This window comes from Paroedura picta, chromosome 11 (assembly GCF_049243985.1).
Source record: "Paroedura picta isolate Pp20150507F chromosome 11, Ppicta_v3.0, whole genome shotgun sequence".
Classification (NCBI taxonomy): domain Eukaryota; kingdom Metazoa; phylum Chordata; class Lepidosauria; order Squamata; family Gekkonidae; genus Paroedura; species Paroedura picta.
Window position 1 is genome coordinate 4,588,015 of NC_135379.1, and position 17,610 is coordinate 4,605,624.

A 17,610-nucleotide genomic window follows, 5' to 3' on the forward strand; every position below is an offset into this window, starting at 1 on the left:
GTTTCAAAAGTGTTGGCTCACGAGGAGACCGTGCAGTGTGGAATCTGCTTTCTGTGCAAGTGGCAACGTGTCCTTGTTGCCTGCGGGTGATCCGCTGGTCTCTCTCCTTTGCCACAATCCATAATGGCACTTTGGCTTAATACGGCCATTAGAAATTTATGCAGGGGGCTTAAAAAGGAATTGACAAAATCCAGACGGGTTCCTAGAAGCGGATCAATCTTCCCTGCTGACGGGCAGTAAACTCTCCAGCCGTGTTTCTGTAAATGCAGCCTTGGCAGTGGGGCGGTGCAGAATTACAGGTGGGCGATTCCAGTTGAGACCATCTGATAGAAGCTTTTGGGTGGCAGTTATGCTGCGAGAGCTGGCATGGAATTGTGGTTAAAGAGCAGCGACCTCTAATCAGAGGAGAACCGGGTTTGACTCCCCAGCCCTCCTCCACATGCAGCCAGCTGGGTGACCTTGGGTCAGTCACAGTTCTCCTAGGGCTGTTTTCACAGAGCAGTTCTCACACAGCTCTCTCAGCCCCACCTACCTCGCAGGGTGTCTGTTGTGAGGAGAGGAAGGGTGGGCGATGGGAAGCCGCTTAGGGACTCCTTCGGGTAGTGAAAAGCGGGGTGTATAAAAAAAACATCTCTGTCTCTCTCTTTTGCCAACTGGGGTAGGCGTAGTGACATGGAAAGCTTCACCTGCTGAATTTCTGCTTGTTGCTCTGCTTTTGAAGGCACTTCCCTGCCAGAAAATGTTTGGCTATTCTACTTCTGAGGCAGGTGTTTCAAAGATGCAAAATGACAATACAAAATCAGTATTTGGGGAGTTTGCATTATCAAAGTGTGCAGCTGCAGTTTGGGTTGTCGGCTCTGGTCTGGGAAAGGCTGGGAGATCAGAGGGATGGAGCCTGGGGAGGTGGGCTTGGGGTGGGCTGGGGAGGGGAGGGGCCTCAGCCAGGTATAACGCCACAGAGTCCACCTGCCAAAGCAGCCAGGGTAACTGTTCTGGAGATCAATTGTCATAGTGGGAGGTCTCCAGGTGCTACCTGGAGGTTGGCAACCTAACCTGCAGATAGAGTCCTGAGGAACTCACAGCAGTTGTGCAAATAGTTTTGGGAAGTGAAGAATCCATTCTGCACAAATTGGATAATGCCCTTTCAATGTGCTTTTGCAGAACAGGAAAATCTGCTTCCAAAGTGCATTGAAAGTGCATTATCTAATGTGTGCAGAGTGGGTCAAGAGAACGCAGTGACTTGACCAGAAGGCTGTTGCGTGCCTAGAACATAAAGTGTGGGCCATCCAGCACAACAGTTCCCTCTCTGCGTTTCTGTGGGTGTGTTAGCCAGGGTGTGATGTTCAGCATGGGAATCATGTGCCACATAACGTGGCCAGGACCAAAATGGAATTTGGCACTTGGCACGTATTCTTCTGAAGAGGCGTGTTATACATTGTGATGCTCCAGAAAGGACCGTTGGAGCTGTTGCACCCGTTCTTTCACACAGGCAGCCCGGAAGAATAAACTGGAGCACTTTTGCACATGCAAAATAATGTGGTTTCAGTCCACTTCAGTGACTGCAAGTCCACATAGGTTGGGTGATGCACTTTTCAGTGTGTTTTTGGAGCTGGATTTTCCTGCACAAAAACAGAAAAATCTACTGAAGTTCATCGAAAGGGCATTATTTTGCCAGCTTCGAAATGCAGTGAAAGTAGATGGAACGCATGTTATATTGTGTGTGTGTGACTCATCCACGTATTGGATAATGCCCTTTTTTATGTGTTTTTGCAGCTGGGTTGTCTTGTGCGGAACAGGAAAATCTACTTCTAAAGTGCATTGAAAGTGCATTATTTGGCTGTTTCACACAGAAGAACCCACTTTCAAAGTGCATTGAAAGGGGGTTGAATGTGCTTTGGCTACTGGATTTTCCGTGTGCAGAACAGGATAATCTGCTTCTAAGGGCATTGGAAGGGTCTTATCCAATGTGTGCAGAATGTTTTTATATGTATGTATGTAACCCGTCACGAGCCATCAGGGAGTGGCGGGTAATAAATCAAATGAATAATGTTGATGATGATATTTTGCCATTTCACAGGGTACAATCCAGTTTCCAAATGCCTTGAAATCCATATTATTTAGTGGGTGTGGAAGCACCCTTGGGAGACCGGCCAGTGACTTTCAGAGGATTCTTTCGTGTGGCTCGTGATACTGATGGAAAATGTCCTTTTCTCCTCTCTTTTGTTTTCCAGACCTTTATAGTGCTGAACAAAGGGAAGACAATCTTTCGATTTAGTGCCACTCCTGCCTTGCATATACTTAGTCCTTTCCACCGAGTTAGAAGAGCAGCAATTAAAATTTTGGTACATTCATATCCTTTCACTTGGATGTTCTCCTTCGGAGGTTGTTGGAGATGGTGGGCCGGCGTGAATCTTGTCCACCAAAGGTCCAACGGTTAACCTTTGGAATTCCCAGCTAAATAATCCAGAGTGCATGCTGGGAAAACTTCTTCCCTGCCTGACAGCAGCTGACAGTCAGAGTAGACAATACTGGCATCTGTAAAGGAGAGCTCTCTAAACTCCGGTGTATTGCTTTAGTGGGGAAGGGGAATGCAATATTGCGTGAATCAGCCATTGAAATTCCACGCTCAGCCGATTAAATTTCTGCACCCTCCAAAAAAGCTGAATTCTGTGGCAGAAAGAAATGACGCAGACGTGAAAACGACGTGATTTCCCCTTCCCCTGCAGGGCATTCTAGTTTTGCTTAACAACCACAAAGGTTATTCTGCCAGCCCTTTGGCCTTTGAAATGTCAGCATTCCGTCTGGCCTAAGGGCTGGGACCTGTTTAAAAAAAGAAAAACGAAAGCAGAGGTTTTCTGGAAAGGTCTGGGTATTTCCTTCCTTGGTTTTCCATACCCAGCCAAACTGTGGCTTTTACGTCGCCCCAGATCCAACTGCGTTTGCCCGGTTTGCAACTTGGCTTTGTGTACTACTCTCAGCATAATTCAGGCAGCAGAAAGATATTGTGCCTACTGTATTAATTTTGGGGGAAAGGGCCTTGAATTGGCAGGTGATTTACAGCAACCCTGGAGGATGTTCCAGGCAGGGGATGGAAAATATCCATTGGATGCCTCCGCCGGGACTTCCTGGGTGGTCTGAGAATTAACCAGGGCCAGTCCTGTTTAGCTTCCAAAATCTGACAAGGTTGGGCTAGTCTAAGCCAGGGCAGGGCAGAAGAACAGAGCTCTGAGGAGATTTGTCCAGCCGGGAGCATCCAGCCTATTAAGACTCGGAACCGTTAATTCCAAAATGAGTTTCCGGAGTCCGTAGCGTCACAGGTGCTGTGCCCTCTGCCCTGTCCTCCTCCTCCTAATCTTGGCACAGATACAGCCTGGCAGCAAAGAAAAGGCCCGTTTGCCTGTAGCTTATGGATCTGACCATCATCACTTCCCGCATTCATAGCTGAGCCCTGCAGCCGAAAGCGAATTCCAGGCCTGAAGGGCTTCTGGCCGCTCCTCACCCAGAGCTCTTCCCGGATGAGGCTGCCGTTTCCACGGTCTATTTTTGTGCCGCTTCAGTTCTCCTTGAACTCCTCGCTATCCAGCCTGCCAGCTTCTTCAGCATCTTCTCCGCATGAAGTTCACTTAGAGGAGTGACGGAAGGCTTTCAGGCCTCCAAGCGGGGGGCTTCTCGAGGAAGCCGAAGCGTCTCTGAGTCACTTTATCTTACCTTCACCTGCATTCCTTCCAATTAGAGGCCTGGAATGTCAGATGCTGCTCGGCGTAGACAGCCATACTGCAGGGAGTGGAACCAACAGAATGCAGAGTTTGTACAGATTCAAGTGCGAGAGAGAGAGAGAGAGAGCAGAGTACGGTTCAGGTTGTCCTTTGAGAAGTACAGGATCACCTGCCTCGCTGAGAAATTTTCTTATTGAGAACTCTTTCTACTCAAAGTTGTAAGCTGCTTGGCTCTTGTGCCAGAGTTTCTGCCAGTGGGACCACAGCCCCTCAACATCTGTCAGGGACCTAAAAGGGAGAGCAGCTAAAACACATATAAAATACAAATATATATTACCCAGGGCACAAAAAACTTAAGATTACGCTTGCCCCTTTCCCCCCTTTTGTTGTTTCCTACCTTGAGGTCTGCCACCTTAGTTACGTTACCACTGAGATTGTCTTTCGTGCTCTTTAGCACCACCTCAATGTGTGGCAAGAAGTGGTACTGCACTTCCTGGTCTTGTTGGGTTCCTGTAACGTAGGGATCCAAATGACCCTCTAGCCCAGGCTTTCTCAACCGGGGTTTCATGAGACCCTGGGGTTTCATGACAGCCCTGGAAGGGTTTCCCAAGTGGGTGGGAAATAATTATATGTATACATGTGTGTGTGTTTTCATTAAACATTTATCAGGTGATATGACCATATATGATCATGTTGACTTACTGTCCCCTCCCCAAATGGCCAATGATGGGCCTGAAGGGGGTGGGAAGGGAAGGGGCCCCAGGTGGGCGTGTCCCCAGCTCTGCTTCCCAGCCGTATTCTACACGATTGCGCCACTTCCGGGGTTTCTCGAAGCCTGCAGAATGTTTCTGGGGTTTCTCAAGGGTAAAACGCTTGAAAGCCTCCAACCTACCCGCAACGCAGGTGGTTAACATTTTAAAATCAGTTGCAAAGGTCTGTTTTAGCTGCTGCCAGGGCCTTTTGCCTGTGTGTAGCAACAGAAATGGATGTTAAACAGAAGGGCCTTTTGTGTGTGGGAGATCCGCTTCTGTACGGACCAAAGGAAGGTCACCCTCCAGTGAAGAAGGCAGCACAGTGATGGGATCAGTCGCCCAGGGTTCTTGTGGCTTCTCCTACCTTGGCAGTGTTGCAGTGGAGGTTGGTCGACTATTTATGGATGCCAGCCTCCAGGTGGGACCTGGGGATCCCCTGGGATTTCAGCTCATCTCCAGACGACAGGGATCAGTTCCCCTGGGGAAAAGGGCTGCTTTGGAGGGGGGACCCCATAACATAATATTTCACTGAGGTCCTTCCCAACCCCAAATCTCACCCACTCCTGACTCCACTCCCAAAGTCTCCAGGCAGTTCCAAACCGAGAGCTGGCAACCGTACAGCTTCTTGCCAAGGACTGCTTTGGGTCCTCTTTCCTGGTGCAGGGGGTTGGATTAGATCAGGGGTAGTCAAACTGCGGCCCTCCAGATGTCCATGGACTACAATTCCCAGGAGCCCCCTGCCAGCGTTTGCTGGCAGGGGGCTCCTGGGAATTGTAGTCCATGGACATCTGGAGGGCCGCAGTTTGACTACCCCTGGATTAGATGGTCTTTTTCCAACTTCTAAATCCAACGATTCCACGAATTCTTGGCCGCCTCAATGAAGACGCCGCCTTTTTGCCCTGGAAACTGAACCCAGCAGATGACTGCGGCATCCCCGGCAAAGAGGCAATTTTCTCCCCCCCTTGCCCCTCTTGCTTTGGCTGAGGGTCAGGTCGCTTGCTCCCAACTCTGTTCTTGGGCTAGGAGACAAATACACCTCGTGACATTTCCGGGGATTCCTCGGGGCTGTTCTGTTTTGCTCTCCAGATGCTGTCAAGGCGATGAGGCTCCGAATGTGAGCTTGGGTGAGAGCCATTTCCCCCCTCTCCGGCACCCACCTTTTGCGAGCCTTTGCATTCACCAGCTCCTTCACCCTGACTGCGTTACGGGGGAGATTTGACTGTTGTTGTTTCACAGGAAGGTGGTTTGTCGGGTGGATCATAGAAAGCGACAGCACTTTTCCTGGGGCCTGAAAGACCCCGGACCCCCGAACCAATTTGCATCGGGACATTAATATCCATGCACAGATCTGAATACGAAAGCATGGGCTTTTGGTGGCTCTAATTCCGCCGAGGGCAGGAGCGCCGGCCAGCCGGGAAGCTTTAAACCGGCAATTAAAATGCACGTTGCCGGTGACTAAGCAATGCCCGCATTTCGCTTCTGTAACCTTTAGCTGGGGGAGTGTTTGCGAGCGAGTCATGTGTCCAACGAGACAGCGTTGTGTTTCAGAAAGCACAGAAACGGGTGGCCACGAAGGGCCGGGAGCATTCCAGAAGCCCCATAAGAAGTGGTAGGCCAACGACCCAAAATCACAGAGTAAAAGCCAAGAAGGCTCCCCAGCCGTGGAAGTGACAAGTTAAGCCAGCCTTTCTCAATTCTTTTTTTTTTCTTTGAAAAACCCCTGAAAGCTTCTTTGAGAAATTCCCCAAAGTCGTGCGATCGTGCCGAATATGGTGTGGGAAGCAGAGCTGTATAGGTGCCCACCCAGGGGCCCTCCCCGTCCCGCCCCTTCCAGGCCCATCATGAGAGACGTAGTTGGCACATTTAGATCAAGGCCTTCCTGGTGTTTTGCAGATAATCTCCTCCTGCAGCTTGATTGGCTCTGTGGGAGACTTCCTGCTCCTCTGAGCACACTTCCTTCCTGATTGCCTCCAGAAAAACAGTTAGTCAGACGGTTAGGACTCTCTCTACCCTCTCTTCTTTATAAAGTTATAGAATCATAGAATCAAACCAAACAGTCAGTTGTTTCTCTTCTCAACAAAGCTATTCTGTTCTATATGTAGCCGGAACTTCGCACCTCCTTTGCCTATTTACACTCTGCCCACACAGCGCACCGTCCCCCAAAGGGACCCCGGGAGAGTTGCTCCTCCACCCCCTCTCAAGACACCCCAACCTGTTCAGCCACTCCTTTCAAAGCACAAAGGACTCCCCTCTCCTCCAGCACCGAGAACAGCAGAGGCTCCAGCACCACCCTCCCCTGATGCATTTCATAGAATCATAGAGGTGGGACCTCCTGGGTCATCTAGTCCAACCCCCTGCACTATGCAGGACACTCACAACCCTCTCGCTCCTCCACTGTCACCTGCCCCACCCCCTTGAGCCTTCACAGAATCAGCCTCTCCATCAGAGGGCTATCCAGCCTCTGTTTAAAAATCTCCAAAGATGGAGAACCCACCACCTCCCGAGGAAGCCTGTTCCACGGAGGAACCGCTCTAACTGTCAGGAACGTCTTTTGGAGGTTTAGACGGAATTTCTTTTGAATTAATTTAATCCCACTGGATCTGGTCCATCCCTCCGGGGCAAGAGAAAACAACTCTGCTCCATCCTCTACATGGTACCCTTTTAAAATATTTGAAGATGGTTATCAGATCCCCTCTCAGTCGTCTCCTCTCCAGGCTAAACAGACCAAGCTCCCCCAACCTTTCCTCCTACGTCTTGGTCCCCAAACCCCTCACCATCTTTGTTGCCCTCCTCTGGACACGCCCCAGTTTGTCAACATCCCTCTTCAACTGGGGCGCCAAAAACTGAACCCATTTCATCCATTTACTTCCAGGCAAAGAGCTTTTCATCCTCCCCCCTGTCAAGAACCAAAGAGTTTGTCCTTCTTACTGTCTTGCTGAGGCCCAAGCAACGGCCTCTTCCTTTCTCCCCTTCCTTGTCTCCGTTCGGTTTGCCCAAGGAAGACTCAAGGCAAACCCTGACAGATTCTTCGTTGCTCTTCCCAAAGGGACGGGTCCCCTAAGAAGCCCTTGAAACACAGGGGAGAAAGGCACGGAAGGAACTAACGAAAGGGATGAAGTCTTTTTTTTTAATGGGGACCTCTGCAAGAGCCTCATCGGGCCCGAAGTCCTTCAGCCGCGTCTCCCTATTATAGAAATTAACACTCAGAAAATAAGAAGAGCAGAAAATGAGAGTAACCTCCCGCTTTTCTCTACAGCCATTCATGCGGAGGGCAAAGTCCCCGCCGTGGAAAATGTTTTTGAATTGGGTTTTGGAGGACTGGCCCCCCGGAGTCCAATTACTGGTTTCTAAGAGTCCACGTGGGAATAGCGGGGCTAGTTAGCAACTGAGCAGGGTTTTTTTTAATGGTGGATTTAGGGCATGCAAGAAAAGATTCCGTTGTCTTGAAGGGGATGGTGTTGGTGCCGTGGGACTCACTTTCTCACCTGGCAGCACACTCAGGTTTTAGATTTGAGTTTTCAAGTGGTGGACAGAGAGAACTGAAAGGGCATCCAACCTTGTTGGCTGCTGCTTCTTAGAATCATAGAGTTGGAAGGGAACTCCAGGGTCCAACAGAATGCTGGAAATCCACAGCTATATCGTTCCTCCTCCTTCTCCTCTTCCTTCTCTACCTTCATGACAAAAGTCATAAATAGAGAGCCCTTGCACACGAAAAGGGGAGCCTACGTTTTGCTGCCTGAGTTACAATAGGTTTTCCCCTATAAAACCTATTTCCCCTATAAAACCCCTCAACCATAAAATTATGGGATTGTTCTTTCACAGAAATTAAGCCGAAACTGACCAATGGCGTGAAAATCCATCGTTCACAATTGTATATAAATTGGTTTTTCCCCAGGGTTTCTCAGTTCTGCTCTGCCTCTTGTTCCACCATGCCGATTTCGATCTTTTTCGCTGCTCCAGACAGACAAACGCTCTATCTCAATCTACCCCGCAAGGCTGTTGTGTAGATGGCGCTCCCCTGCCAAGCTGCCTGCCCTGCCGCGGCCCCTGTGAAAGGGTCGTTCGACCCCCAAAGGGGTCCTGACCCCCAGGATGAGAACCGCTGGCCCATTCACTTAGAGCAGGGGTAGTCAAACTGCGGCCCTCCAGATGTCCGTGGACTACAATTCCCATGAGCCCCTGCCAGCGTTCGCTGGCAGGGGCTCATGGGAATTGTAGTCCACGGACATCTGGAGGGCCGCAGTTTGACTACCCCTGACTTAGGGAATACAGTTACACTTCCCCAGTGAAACCGGGGGTGGGGCAGAGAAATTCAAACAGGAAAGTGCGGGGATGTATGATTGTTGATTAGTATTTCTTATACTTTCAACCTGTCAGAAGCTTTTGGCGATGATAGGTATGCCAGCCTCCAGGGGGTACCTGGAGATCCCCTGGAATTATAGCCTATCTCCAGATGACAGAGGTCACTTCCCCTGGAGAAAATGGATGCTCCTGAGGGTGGACTCTATGGTTCCTGGCTTCCCCAGGCTCCGCCCTCAAATCTCCAGGAATTTCCCAACCTGGAGTTAGCAACAAGTACTCCTGAAGGTCTGCAAGCAGGGCACAGTGGCCCAAGTGCAGAGATGCAGAGTAAGGTGTCTGCCCAACGTAGCAGATACGTTTTCTCTTGGAGGAGTCTGCATTTAACGAAGAAAACGTTAATGATTGACTCTGCTCAAATAATCAAGTAATATTTGCATCATTTGTATAGCCAGATAATTTCCCCTTCCTTGCAGAATTCAGCTTTCTTTGTCGTTCAGTTTTTTTTTACTCGAGTCCCTGTTTCTAACTTTTGCATGTTTATTTATGACAACGTTTGTACTCCTCAAGGCTCTTAGCCAATGGATTTCGAGGTGGCCTGTATTGATCGGCAATTAAAATCACGGTAATTAATCAGCGGTTTGCAACGGCTTGCGGTCTCTTATAAGGGCGAGCGGCAATCTCCAGGATCCATGATTAACCGAAGGCCGTAATTTTAGAGGAGGAAAACACATATTGCATAGCAATGTCCGTGTCAAGGAAACATAAGGGACAAAAGCTGCCAAAACCATGGATTTTTTCTTCTTTTTTCTTTAAGCCAACAGAATTCAAGCAAAAGTCTGAGATAACTTGGGCAAGCAGTTGTGGAAACAGTGTGCCAAAATGGAGGGGCCACCACAGAAAAGAATTTTACAATGTTTGTTTCTGCCATAATTCTAGTCTACACGTAATGGGGAACTATTGCTAGTTGTAGATACAATGCAAAGGTGCAATTTGACCAACCGTGTTTTGAAACACAATGCGTTTACTTGTTTTTGGGGTTTTTTTTAAAGACCAATGAAGATTTATTCGGAGGATGAGCTTTTGAGTGTCTTCCTCAGACAATGGAACAAGGATCATAAGAGTACAGATATAAAGAAAAAGTAAATTGGTGGCAAATTAATAAATATATCCAGTATGATCATTCTTTGCTAAAACAGCCAATCAGTCCTTTTGAGTTCAGTTGTAGTTCACAAAAACACTGGAGAAACAAAAATGTCAAGGTTAGTAATTAATGGCAGAACTTTCCCAGCGGTGAAAAGAAATAATTAAAAGAGACTAGTTGCTTTTACTTGTTGAACGTTCTTTCCTTAACGTGCTGTTTTACATTATTCAGTATGTTTATTATGTGCACTATTTTGACCAATTGTGTTTTCATGGCACAACGGGAGATCCCCCAGTGGGCGAAATACGTTGAGTAAGTATCCTTGTTTGCTTCTTGCTCTTAAAACATCCCCATTCCTTTCCCATTCTCCCCACTGTCTTGTTGGGTCCTTCTTCTTTGGGGAACTGGAAGGGCCATTTCGCACGGCTTCAAAGTAGCAGAATGGTTGCTATTTGGAAACGCTACTAATTTGCCATAACCCACGACGTCGTAGACAATCTGCAACAATCCTGAAACCAATCAGCAAAAAGCGCTTCGTTGTGGCGCTTTCAGGGGAATCCAGAAAAGTGGATTCACCCTCCGGATAGCGATACACTCCTGCAACCAATCTGCAACAGTAGCGCTAAAGACCTGTGCGTTACCATTGTTGCTGGTTCTTCAAAGTCCCTCCCCCTGGCTCTCTCCTCCAAACTTCCGGCGAAGCGATCGCCATTTTTTTTTCTCCGAGCGAGCGGGGATAAACGCACCGGCGAGCCTCTTTCTGTTTAGAGGCTTCCCTGGCTTCAGTCCTTCACCTTTAGTCACTAAGCACAAACCACTGAAAAGCCCGTTTGCTGAAATAAAGTCCCTTTATTTTTTACAAATAAATTCAGCCGAAAATCGGGCCCGTGAGAGGGGGGGGGGGATTTTTTTTTTATCACTCGAGGCAGCGTGCAAACGATCATACAATCAAACGACAGCTCACATTAGGCAGCTGGATGGGTCTCTCCGTAGCAACGAATCTACCTAGATTCGTTGCTATGGGTCGTTTTTTTTTAAAAAAAACCTTTCTTAAAGGGAAAGGGGCTGTTTGGGAGCATGCTAACGGCTGCCCATTGGCTGCTTGACGGCCAGGGGCGGGACAAGCTTGGCAATAGCGCTTCCTTTCTAGCGATTTCTGCCGAGACCGGAAGCCTGTGGGAAACGCTAAAAAACGCAACTGATTCCACTACAAAGGCAGGTATGCATAACGACGAATTCCACTATTTTAAATGGCGATTTTTCATTCCGCAAACAATTTGCAACAAAGATCCCTGTGCGAAAAGGCCCGAAGTATTCACTGATCTGCATCCTCTCTCCTCCAGGCTTGCATTTCTGAGAGAAGTGCCCCTGTGTGTTCGAAGGCATAAAATAAGGGGGAACCCAAAACCAAGAGCATTGAAGAGTACGGTGTGAAGAAATGGATGATTAGGCTAGTGCAGGGGGTGCCAATCTTTGTGAGCCACCAGCACCTTTGGGAAGGTGACACAAGGTGGCGGGCACAACCACAAAATGGCTGCCACCAGAGGCGGAGCCTGTCCCAAAGAGGCAAGCACCGGTGCAATCCCTTCTACTCAACAGTATTCGCAAATGCAGCTCATGGAGTCAGCACCATAGAACTGAATGGGAGCCATTCATAACCAGCACTGTTCCTATGCCACCACAGTATGTACGCCATTCATTTTAGATTCCAAACTTAATGGCCGTGGGTGGCATCAGATGCTCTGGGAACTATGTTTCCCAAAATACACGGGAAAAGGGAGGAGAGAAAGAAGCTCTGGAGAACTCTCTCACTCTAGCTGCAGTCCACATCTTGGTCCGGTACCTTTATCCATATTAGAGAGTATTGCTAAAATGATAAGCTCCAAGAACTGGCATATGAAGACAGGTTTCTGAAATATGGCTGAGGAATTCTTTAGGATTTTAGGAACATCTTTGGATGACCTTTCCCCTCTCCTTTTTTTTTTAAAAGATACTTTCCCTAGCTCTCTCTTAAAAAGTACAGCAAGCATGCATTTCTCCAAGCGATGGAAATGGATAGCAGATGCAGGAGCTTCATACAAGTGCGGTGCATTAAACCATTAGCGTGGCTCATTGAGCCAACCAGAATGTACCTTTTTTTATTTTTGACTGACAGCTGATAAACACAGCCATCTGCTCCTGGTGGCTGGCGCCGGAGGGAAAGGCTACAGAATGCCTTCCTTTGAGCCTGGACCCAACAGAACATGCGGGCGTCAGCTTTTAGGAGAGGCAGAATCACAGTTCCAATCGGGATGTATTTCCCCCTTCTGACACACCAGCCCTAATAATAGCAGTGTCTTTGCGGCAGGGGCCGGGGCTTCTTTCAAACCTGGTCCAAGTTGCTAAAGAACAATTTGATATTTCTGTGCCTCCCTCCCATGAGGGTGAGGGAGGTTTACATAAAATGTGAGGGTATGCGTTTATTTCTCAATGCCCCCATTGTGGCCTCTTGAGATTCGAGAGGGGCCTTTCCACCTCCCCCTACCTAGGATGTCAGCTGTCCTTTCCTCTGAAACCCTGAAACACTGCTGTTCTAACATAGACTTGTAAGACTTTGTGGGGCCCCTAACACCAGAGCCAATTTAAGGATTCACAGGGCACAACTGGTGCTGTTACTTATGCTGCAGGACATGCAGGTACAATGCTCCAATATCTACAGAGGTCTTCACACTTATGCAGTTTGTGGTCTGCATGCATGCTCAAGGAGCGATGCGCATGCTCGGTGATTAACAAGGCATGTGTATCACCCTTCTTTTGTTCTTGCAGTCCACAAGATGCATAAGTATGAAGACCCCCCTAACAATCGTACTGTGAAGGACCCCTAACCGTACAGCACAGTGACTTCTGGCTGTCCCCTCCCTCATTGATGAGAGTTGGGTATCTAAGGTATGGTTCTCAGGTCCCTCCTGGGAACTGGAACGAAGGCTCACCAGAAAGGGAAAGAGGTTGAGTTCTCATTGGTGGTGAGGCAACTGACATCATTTCCAGCGTGGACCAGAAGTGACATCATGACATTCCCGGTGTAATGGTGACCTTTGGTAGTTGGGGGAAAACGTTATGGTCTCAATGGCTTCCACCCTAGAGTGTTTGCCCAAATGCCAGAGCATTCCCACATTGCTGATGACAGGATCTTAGGCCCACCCGCCCTATTGACAATTCCCCCCACCAGCCAACTGACATATCCCTATAAGTCAGCCTCTTAAAGGCACTGTTTCTTGACAGGCAGTTTCTAGGCAATGTATTCCCCCCCTCCCTTGCCTGGTTTAAAGGAAGCTCCCGACTTGCCACCCATAAAACAGGCAGAACATCTGGATCCCTTTCCACAGGCAAAGAACCACAGTGTGGTGTATCAATGGCTACCCTGTGCTCGGTAACCCAGTCATCTGGAAAGGCCCCTCGGGGAGACGCGATCCAATCCAACCGACCGCAATGAATACTCCACGATCCTCAAGGCCTGTTTCCGTTGACTGCGGCAGGTCTATTCCCTGGCGGCTGATATTTTCCATGCCTGACTTCACGACTGCCCAGACCGTCCGGGCGTACCGTGGCAGCGTCATGAACATTCATTGGAATGCTGCCAATTCTGCTGGACCATTCTTTAATTCTTCGCTTAACTGGTGTTCCTTTCTGCAGTTCGGAAACTGCAGTAAAACTGAAGGCTTCAAGTTTAAACTACATGAAGAATGATATCGGTTAAAGATCAGGAAAACATTTTTTTTTACAGTCCGAGTAGTTCAGCAGTAGGATGGGCTGCCTAAGGAGGTGGGGAGCTCCCCCTCACTGGCAGTCTTCAAGCAGCTGCTGGACAGATCCTGAGCAGGGGGTGGGACTACATGGCCTTTCTGGCCCCTTCCCTCTCTAGGATTCTATGAGTCCAGCTCAGCCATGGAATTAGCTGCCTATGGAGGTGGGGAGCTCCCCCTCACTGGCCGTCTTCAAGCAGAGGCTGGACAGATCCTTCTCCTGGATGCTTGAAGCTGACCCTGCACTGAGCAGTGGGTGGGACTAGATGACCTTTCTGGCCCCTTCCCACTCTAGGATTCTATTATTCTAAGGACAAAGCCACGGCAAAGAAGTTCTGGTGATAAAGACAAGTCTTTAACCGAGTATACCCTTTTGGGTATTTTGGGCTAAACAGGCATGTGTGTTTTAGGTTAGGCTGACATTATGATGCTGATTCCTAGCATCCTTGAGACATTTGTTTCTTGAAAATGTTTTTGTTCTGTCTTGGTGGGAAGAAATAACTTCAAGACAGCTTTCAAGTCTTAGAAATACAAGCAGATGTACAGAAGCTAAAGCCGTTGGTGGCAGGAGTGCAGTGCTGCTGAAAAGAAACATTTCCAAAATGTTTAGACGGGCTGTGTGACCCCTTCCAACTCTATGATTTTATAATCCTGTGGCTGATGGACTGGATGGCCCCTTCCAGCTCTCTGGTTCTATTGTATTCCAAAACTTAGAACAAGAAAATGCTCTTAAAAGTTGGGGAGGGAGGAGGGGGGCGTTCAAAATTGGGACCTGTGATAAGATCCCCTGACAATGCATTTAATGAGGTAAGCAGTTTCAGGGGCCCAACAGAGATTTGGGTTGTATTGTTGATCTTCTTGGAAGAGATAACATGGCACAGTTTATGACCACCACCACCACCCATGTCCCTGCCCCTGAAGCTCCTGCTGGTTGCCTGAGCTGGGCCCTTATGATTCAGCCCCCACCTGGAAACGCCAGTTATGATATGAGAGGGGCCCGTCCATCCCTTGACACCTTGAAGAGGCATAGATAAATGTTTGGAAAGTTTAACAAATTTAGAGTCCAGTGGTGTCGTCCATTTTTTAAATGTTTTGGCCTGTCATCTGCTAACGCTCTTGCTTTTTTCTTTCTTTCTTGGAACTTTGCCTCTTTGCAGGTACACTTTCACAGGCATTTACACTTTTGAATCATTGGTAAAGATATTGGCGCGAGGATTTTGTATGACCGAATTCACCTTTCTCCGGGACCCGTGGAACTGGCTGGACTTCAGTGTGATTGTCATGGCGTGAGTACCTTCTCCTGCGTTCCTCTTTGCATAGTGTGAGGCTTCTTCTCCGGCTCTTCTCCAAAAACTCTCTTGTCTGCGGCATCCTAGAGCAGGGGTAGTCAAACTGCGGCCCTCCAGATGTCCACGGACTACAATTCCCATGAGCCCCTGCCAGCGAATGCCCCTTGAATCCGCTCCAAAGCCTCCAGGAGTTTTTTTTTTCCAATTTGCAGTTGGCAACCCTAGTAGAAGAACAGAAGGAGGAGAGCTGGGCTTTTTGTGTACCCAGCATTCGCTGGCAGGGGCTTCTGGGAATTGTAGTCCATGGACATCTGGGGCCGCAGTTTGACTCCCCCTGCCTTATGGGGTCATCATCGTCCGTGGTCACAGCATAAACAGCAGGAGGATATAAGATGAGATTCGTCATGGGGATCACTTGTTTGAAGCAGTCACCCGGGAGGGATGTCCTCTGCTTTACTTTTCAAAATGTGGTAATTCTACTCCACGGCATGATACAGCCTCTGAGGTGACTCTACGGTTGCCAATCTCCAGGTGACAGAGGGAGCTTTCCTAGGGTTACTGCTGATCTCCATCTCATCTCCAGACTGCAGAGAGCGGAGGGTGGAGAAAAGGGCTGGGAAGGGAACTCTATGGCCTTATACCCCTTTGAAGACCCTCCCCTCCCCAAACCCCACCCTCATCAGGCTACACCCCACAGATCTCCAGCTATTTCCTCACCCTGAGCTGGGAACCCTAAGTACCTCTCTTCCCCAGAACCCCCACCCCTTGAATCCGCTCCAAAGCCTCCAGGAGTTTTTTTTTTCAATTTGCAGTTGGCAACCCTAGTAGAACAGAAGAAGGAGAGCTGGGCTTTTTGTGTACCCTAATTTTAGTTACCCAAAGGAGTCTCCAAGCAGCTTTCAAACACCTTTCCCTTCTTCTCCCCACAACAGACACCCTGTGAGGTAGGTGGGGCTGAGAGAGCTCTAAGAGAACTGCTCTGTCAGAACAGTTCTATGAGAACATTGACTAGCCCAAGGTCACTCAACTGGCTGCATGGGGAGGAGGAATGGAGAACCCAACCCGCAGTCACTCTTAACCGCTGCACCAAGCACGCCCTCAATGCAAATCACTTTCTTTCTACGATCTTTCTACGATCCTGGAAGAGGAAAAGAGGCATAGAAGGTCTTTCCAGGGGTCATCTATGATCCTGGAGGCTGGAAAGTGGGCCGCACAGGCGAGCCCATCTGTCTGTGGCTTGGGGACTCCTACCTTGATGTGTTACTCACCCTGACAAGCTGGTCATGTAACAGTGGAGAGAGTTTGGTGTCCCTACGGTGCTCTCCTGCCTCATCATCCACCCTTTCTGGGCCCTGGCATTGCTGGTAAAATCACGCATGAAGACACCAGAGCCTCACTGTGGCCCTGGCAGCAGGACCAGCCTAGCAGGGTTCAAGGGAGGTGCCCACGGATCCTGCCCCCATTAGTCTGAGCGCGCAGCAAGCCTGGGACTCATGCGGCGTTGGCTTGGGCTGCTTCTCCTGCCCCTGCCAGTCTGCCGCTTTGGGCCAGGGTCCAATTTGCCTATTAGGCGGCCTGCCCACCCGTTCCCTTGGCAGGCCAGGAGCCTCCCTGGACGTTGGCTTATTGGCCGCTCGGGCAGAGACTCTCATCTTCAGTTCAAAGCAAATTCTTAATGATTCAGCCCTAAGCCTTGGTAAAGGAAACAAAAGGGTCTGTGTTCAGGGCAGCTGCTGCCTTGGCTGGCAACGGGAAATTTAAAACAGGCCCGTCCTGAGCAGAAAGGAAAGCGGATCTCAGCACGGAAAGGGAGAATAGCCGGTAGATTTTCTCTCGTTGGTCAGTAGATTCTCTCTCTCTCTTTTTAAAGAGGAAGGTGACGGTCCCAGATGGGGCTGTTAATTGGGCACTATAATAAATAATCAACAAGTTTTACGTTATTTTATTGTACAGCTCAACTTCTGAGTTCCTACCTGTTAAGATTGGTTTGTGTTCCCCTTTTTGGTCTTGGTTTTGGTTTTGCCGAGTCAACCAAGCAAATCTGCAGGGGTGTTTGTACAAAGTGTTAAGTCTTGTTGGTGTCTAAGAGAATGTTGCCAGCTCCCAGGGGGCACCCAGAGGTCTCCCGTCATTACAGTTCAAGCTCCAGATGGCCAAGCTCCGTTGAATGTTTTGAAGGGTGGAATTCCACTGCTGAAGTCTCTCTCTTCCCCAAATCCCAACTGCGCAGGTTCCACCTCCCAAATCTCCAGGTCATTCTCAACCTGGAGTTGGCAACCGTACTCTAAGTCATTACTGGACTTGACTCTAACAGTTCTAGAGGTGGAGAGGCTGTGACCTTGAGTTGCCAATTCTGAGTTTGGGCAGGGTGGAAGCTGAGAAGGACGGGATTTGGAGAGAGGATGGGGCAGATTGCTATAGAGTCCACCTCCCAAAGTGGCCATTTTCTCCAGGGGAACTCATCTTTGTCACTTAGCAATCAGTTGCCAATTCTGAGTTTGGGCAGGGTGGAAGCTGAGAAGGACGGGATTTGGAGAGAGGATGGGGCAGATTGCTATAGAGTCCACCTCCCAAAGTGGCCATTTTCTCCAGGGGAACTCATCTTTGTCACTTAGCAATCAGTTGTCA

The 17,610-nt window shown here is 49.0% G+C and overlaps 1 protein-coding gene across 17 annotated transcripts in view; it reads left to right on the top strand.

Annotated features, from left to right (window-relative positions):
- LOC143820810 (sodium channel protein type 5 subunit alpha-like) overlaps positions 1-17,610 on the top strand; it is a 245,193-nt gene that overhangs the window by 56,196 nt on the left and 171,387 nt on the right. For all 17 annotated transcript variants that reach the window (XM_077304089.1, XM_077304071.1, XM_077304078.1 and 14 more), the window contains 3 exons: positions 2,232-2,349; positions 10,133-10,223; positions 14,851-14,979. In XM_077304089.1, coding sequence (XP_077160204.1) covers positions 2,232-2,349; positions 10,133-10,223; positions 14,851-14,979 — 338 coding nt within the window. The remainder of the gene's footprint in view (positions 1-2,231; positions 2,350-10,132; positions 10,224-14,850; positions 14,980-17,610) is intronic.